This window comes from Papaver somniferum, unplaced genomic scaffold (assembly GCF_003573695.1).
Source record: "Papaver somniferum cultivar HN1 unplaced genomic scaffold, ASM357369v1 unplaced-scaffold_13131, whole genome shotgun sequence".
Lineage (NCBI taxonomy): Eukaryota > Viridiplantae > Streptophyta > Magnoliopsida > Ranunculales > Papaveraceae > Papaver > Papaver somniferum.
The window spans coordinates 1-6,226 of NW_020622306.1; the positions used below are offsets into that span (position 1 = coordinate 1).

At 32.0% G+C, this 6,226-nt stretch overlaps 1 protein-coding gene across 1 annotated transcript; it reads right to left on the reverse strand.

Annotated features, from left to right (window-relative positions):
- Positions 1-4,967: 4,967 nt before the first annotated feature.
- On the reverse strand, positions 4,968-5,705 carry LOC113332589 (thionin-like protein 2). Its single transcript, XM_026579120.1, has 2 exons — positions 5,310-5,705; positions 4,968-5,215 (listed from the first exon to the last, which is right to left on the reverse strand). The coding sequence occupies exons 1-2, from the start codon at positions 5,632-5,634 to the stop codon at positions 5,157-5,159; spliced, it is 384 nt and encodes a 127-aa protein (XP_026434905.1). The 5' UTR covers positions 5,635-5,705; the 3' UTR covers positions 4,968-5,156.
- Between the last annotated feature and the right edge of the window lie 521 nt (positions 5,706-6,226).

Consider the following 6,226-nt stretch of genomic DNA (forward strand, 5'->3'; position numbering starts at 1 on the left):
AAGATCAATTTCAGCAAAACCCATAAGGAAGAAAAAAGAAAACTAACCTTGATGAATCCATGAAAAACACTAGCAAGAATATTATTTCGTAGAAAAGTACGAATGATGAAGATCTACAGAGGGAACAGTATGGAGACGAAGAAGAACTTAAAAAGATTGAAAGAAGAAGAAAGAAGAAAAGTTGCAATAACGAAATTTGCAGAAGAATGATGAAGTTGTAGAGAAAATAAAAAGAGAGAAAAAGAGAGTGAGAAAGAGTATATATAGAGGAAATTTTTTGTCGAGAAGATAAACACGATTAATGCGGAAAGATGAAAGCGGTTAAAAAGCAGCAGTTACAAAAGACGTGTCAAGAACAAGATAGGAAAAAGGATACGTGTGATAAATGCAGAATATCAAATGATGGATAACTGCTGCATTTCTCACATCATTCTCTACTTCGCAGAGAAGATATGAGAAGAGGCAAGATGTAGGATCATAATCTCGCAGCAATAATGTCTCATAGAAATTATCAACAACACAACACAACAGCGTCGCGGAACAATTTCAGAAATGATATAATAAACGACGTCAGTTAAAATCATGAGAAAGATGTGATAGTCCTGCGAAAATTAGAGAGTTTGCGAGATTAACATTTGTAAGGTTGCGAGAATGTCGCAAGCCATATCCGAAAATAAAGGACAGATTAGCGGTTATCCACTATGTATTTCCCTATAAATAGTCGTTCAGTTGCAAAGGAAAGGGGAGATCATTTTTTGAGTAAGAAACAAGTAAATAGGAGAGAGAAAATCTAGAGCAGTGGTTATTCTCAATTCCTATATCTTTTCTTGTAAGATTGTTCAAAGATTCATCAATAAAATTAAGGTTGTTAATCTAAAATAAGTCTAATATTAATGAAATCATATGAGGGGTGTAGTGTAGGATTTCCTGCAACTACATTGAAGTTGTTGTTGTTTCTTTTGATTTCTGAGATCAAGAAGAATCATCACTGTTTCAGAAGAATAGCAACAGAATCAAGGTACGATTTGTTTTTTAGTTTTTGTTGTTGTTGTTAGTAATTATTCTCGATCCGATTTTAGTTTCATTCTCGATTTCAATTTTGATTTAGTTTTATCACAATCTAAATCAGGTATGTATAACTGGAGGACTAGCAGTACCTAATCACATGACATGCTATTCTGGTCTCGATGGTGCACTCAGTTTTATTATGTATAATTTTTCCTAACCTTTCAACTGTCTATGAGCTAATAGTAGTGGAGAATACAAATTTTTTATCTCCTATGTTTAGTTAATACTGGACGTGGACTTGTAATGCTTTCAATTTGATATAAATATATGTGAAAATCATCGTTATTTTAGTTGCTAGAAGAAACTACTTCGTGCATCGTTGATTTGCGTATAATATGTTTATATCTGTGATTCATATTCCTAAGAACTGCTGAACTTTAGCAACTGTTGAACAATGCTTGTCAGACGCAGGCTTAGAAATGTTATTTAAGCAATTGTGAAAAGATGTGTAATGTTATTTAAGAAATGTTTTTGTTTCATTGAAAGATTTAGGAAAGAGGTCTGAAATAAAGAAGAAAGTGATATGAAGACACCGATTGGTAAGTTTGATGGAGCAACTGCACAAACAACATAATACGTTGTTCTGTGATCATGGAGTCGGTATGTAACTTCTAGATGTGTAACTTCTAGCTACACAAGTTAAATAGATGTGTAATTTTTAGTTACACATGCTAATCAGATGTGTAACTTCTAGTTACACTATCTAAATAGATGTGTAATTTGTAGTTACACATGCTAATCAGATGTGTAACTTCTAGTTACACAAACTAAATAGATGTGTAATTTGTAGTTACACATGCTAATCAGATGTGTAACTTTTACTTACACATACTGATTTTGATGTAGCTTTTTAGAGCAGTTTTATCTTGATTTCGTTATCTTGATTTCAAATTTGTTAACTTTTGCTTGTTGACCAAAATCTGAACTTATTTTTTGTTCTTGAATGATTATTTCAGCTTGTATTTCTAGTTCATCTAATTCATTCCCCTCTTACAATAGTGATGGTGGTGGATCTTCCTTGATCTGTTAAGGTATTGAACCTTAATTCTTTTTATCAGTTCTTCACTGCTTGTTATATTTCATGATTGCAGACCTTTTTTATACAGATAATCAATTTTTGATTGGTGAAAATATGGGATTTTACTTGTATAGTTAGATTGTTGCATGTTTCTGCTCATGCTTTTCCTTCTTTCATATAATGATGTTGCCATGTTTCTTAGATTGTTGAATCAAAGCTTGGATTTTACTTACTATACAGAATGAGCACTGGTATAACAATTATGGTCAAATATTTTACTATATAAAAGGGTATACATATTTGTGCATGGACACGGCGACTGACATGGTAAACACAGGTTCAATAAAGTTAGGGTTAGGGTCATGTTATGAACATTCTTATGTTTTGTGATTTCTCCTGTTAGCTAGTTCGATCTAACTATGCTACAAAAATGTCGAAATTCTGAAATCGTGTAACTGCTAGTTACACATGCCAATTGGATGTGTAACTGCGAGTTACACATGCCAATTGAATGTGTAACTGCTAGTTACATGTGGTAATTATATGTGTAAAACTTAAGATTTGTGTATCTTATGTCATGCATTCATATTTTTTTATGTTCTTGTCTGATACTGGAATACCAGTCAGTCATTCCATGCATAAATATTGATTTATCCATCTTTTTACAGGTTACCCTCTCTGAGCAGATGAGTTAGGAGGTATGATTGCGTAAGACTTGAGATGACAGAGAAGAATATGATGATCAATTGGTGTTTTGGATTGGTGTATCAATCTGCAGGTGTTGATTACTAATATTACCCTCAATTACACTAGATAGATGCATGTGTAATTCTCAATTACAATAGATAGATGCATATGTATTATGTAACTCTCGATTACACTAGACATATGCATGTGTAAATTCTAGTTACACATGGTAAAAAATTGTTGTAAATGAATATTAAAGTAATACATGTATTTTTTTTATGTTCTCTTTTTTTATGTCTATTTTTTGTATATATATACAAGTGTAACTTTGTATTACACATGCCATAAGGATGTGTAACTTCTGGATACACATGCCATATGCATGTGTAACTTATGTTTACACATTCGCACTGTAATTTAATAATTTCGGGCCTAGATTTAATAATTTTTGGCCTAGATTTAAATTTTATTTAATTATGGGCTTGGCAATATTCATAAGGGTATCAAGGTCTTTTAATAATTCGGGGCCTAGATTTAAACTTCTTTTAATTAAGGGTCTCATATTATGGGTTACCCATGGGTGGGGCCTGAGCCTAATTTTTCCATTTGGAAATTCCAGTTTTTCCTAGTGGTATTCTTTTGAATTCTTTTATTATCAGCGGTTGTTATTGTAGTTCAGTGTTAAAGTCACAGAATGATGATACCCATGATCTGAATTCGAAACTCGCTAACATCAATGGAGCACACTTGCGCATCCAAGGACTAGATTTACCTATGAGAGCCAACATTTTCCTTGGTAGGGTGGGCTAGGGCTCACCGTTATTGTTTCAATAAATATGGAAGTTTTCTTCATTTTAAATATAAGAACCATGTTTTAGGGCATACAAGAAAATTTTAGTGCATACAAAATGATTACCTTAACTAGGGTGTGGTGATAAGGGGTATTCAAGGATAGGTAAATTACTTAGTTACCCTCAATGAATTTATTAATTTACTTATCTATTATTTATTTTGTCATTTAAATTTTTTGGAAAAAAAGAAATTTATATTTTTTTAGTTGTCTTTTTTTAAATTAAATTTTTTTAAAAAACAGTAAAAAAGGATTTTTATTAATATATTTTAACAAAATAAAACTTTTTATTTTAAAAATATTTACTATTTTTTAAAGAAAATAACAAAAAAAAAAAATTAATTTTTTTTCTTTTTAAAAAAATAATTTAAGAAAAACAGAAAAAGAAAAACCAAAAAAGAAAAAAATATTTAAATAACTTTTTAAAAATATTTAATCTTTTTAAAAATTTAAGAAAAAAAGTTTCTTAAAAAATATATATAAATAAGGGCAGTTTTGACATCAAACATAATACATGGATAAGGGGCTTTTAAAATTACTAACTAATAACCCGTTTTTGTCTTTATATGATATACCCTAAAATTTTTAGGTATATCCTAAAACATGGTTCTTAAATAAACAGTGGTTTCATATGATCGTCCCTCTTACATATAGGTGGGCCATGAGATTGGGTGGGTTTGAGTCTCATTTGTATGTGAGAGGGCGATTTGTTTTACGGAAAACGGGTCATTTGTCCAAATATTTTTAAAACATGGTTCTAATGGACGAGTAAAAATTAGTATGGGTGAAATGGACACAAAAAAAATAGTAAGGATGAAACTGGATTCATCCTGGCTTAAACTTAAAAAATAGCGAGGATGAAACTGGATGCATCCTGATGTAAATTAAAAATAAATAGTATTTGAAAACGGGTAAGATGAAACTGTTTACATCCTGGATATTTTTAAATATTTGTCAATTTAAACAATATCAAAATCTAGATGTCTTTTTCACCCAGAAATTGTTGATTTTGATTTTTTTAACCAATTTTGTATTTTTTTTTGTTAGTTTTTTCAGAGTTCGTTTATAAATCAATTGAAAGAGATGTGATAGATTAATCCATCCACCCATTATTACACTGCTTTAGAGAGTTGCAGATTCTTTATTCTCAATTCCTGATGAAGCATATAGCGATGCCCAAGCTTAACACCAAATATTGGTGCAAAGGTGGCGGAGGCAAATGCAGTCAGGTGAGGGAAGTAGCCCCCACTCACGTATGTCGTCTATTTTGGGGTTTGTAGCCCTTCGGACACTTTATCAACGAAAACCCAAGAACAGTATTGTGGCTTGTATTGTTGACGCCAGTTTGTTCATATTCTAATCCACATCGTTTTATTCATTTGTGACGAGGAGAATCTAGCCATACACTGTATTTATTCATTTGGGGAATGGATACATCAATATATTGAAGCCCAAACTTATTAAAGACGAAGATTAACTAAATAAGTATGCTTATTGAAGATGAAGATTGACAAATAATTAATCAAAGATTAATTAGTTTTTGATGCACGTCTCATCGCAGGAGCTTATACAACGATCAACTTCGTCCACACCTGAAGAATAAAAAGATAATCACTTGATAAAAGGATTAAATTTGAAAATCGTATGTACGCAAAAAGAAAAGGGAAAAAAGATGAACAAACGTACGAGGGTCCGTTGGGGTGCTTTTGTCAACGCACTTGGAATAAGCGCATCCAAGTACACAATACTTATGCTTAGTAGTATCTTCGTTTGAGACGACAGCCTTAGGGATATCAGCAGTAGCGATTTGCTCACCATTGCTTGCACATTTTAATTTACATACTCCTTGACATTGTTTAAATTTTGGAGGTAATGTACACTTAGTCAGGCATTTTGAATAACATGTTTGTGCCGATGCCGGTTGTGCTGAAATTTGCACTACGAACATTCCCCAAATTAACACTACTCCGAACAACATAACTCCTGAAACGATATTCCCCTTAACTTCCATCTTTCTCGAGTTGGCAAACGGAAATCAGAGTTGAAATGCTGTTGGTAGTTTGGAGGTAAATGAAAGAAAATTTTGCAAATGAAGACTAGATTTATAGAATAATAATCAGCTATGAATGGCATGGCTTGGTCATAACAATGCAATTAAGTAAGAACACGCTCGTGTACTCAGTCTCAACCATGGGATGTTCCGCCAGAAGATCCTTCAATAATTACTAAGATCTTGCATTTATGACTTGAAGATTTTTCTTTTATTTTGGATTCATAGTAATTAAGACTTAAAGATAAGTACTGGATTTGTCAGTTCTGCTTGAGTACTTGAAGACTAAAAAGTAAGTAAATATTTGAGAAAAAGTATGATCGATTCTCTTCATTTAATTCGTTGGAGATGAACACATTCATACAGATCCATTCTGTACCCAATATAAATCCGTACCAGACAGAGAAAACAAAATAATAAATCGAAAAGAGCAGATTCATGTTTATTCCCGTAACTACTGAAAATCCATAACTACACCCACACTTGTATTCGTTGCTCTTCACTAATAATTATTTGGTTTACATAGACTCCATTAAAGAGTTTTTTGGGAGCT

What these genes read in the sequence shown, in the direction of transcription:
- LOC113332589 (XM_026579120.1), bottom strand. Translation starts at nt 5,634, where the DNA reads ATGGAAGTTAAGGGGAATATCGTTTCAGGAGTTATGTTGTTCGGAGTA. An exon ending in AAGCACCCCAACGGACCCTC is followed by an intron (nt 5,216 to 5,309) that starts GTACGTTTGTTC and finishes TTTATTCTTCAG; the next exon opens with GTGTGGACGAAGTTGATCGT.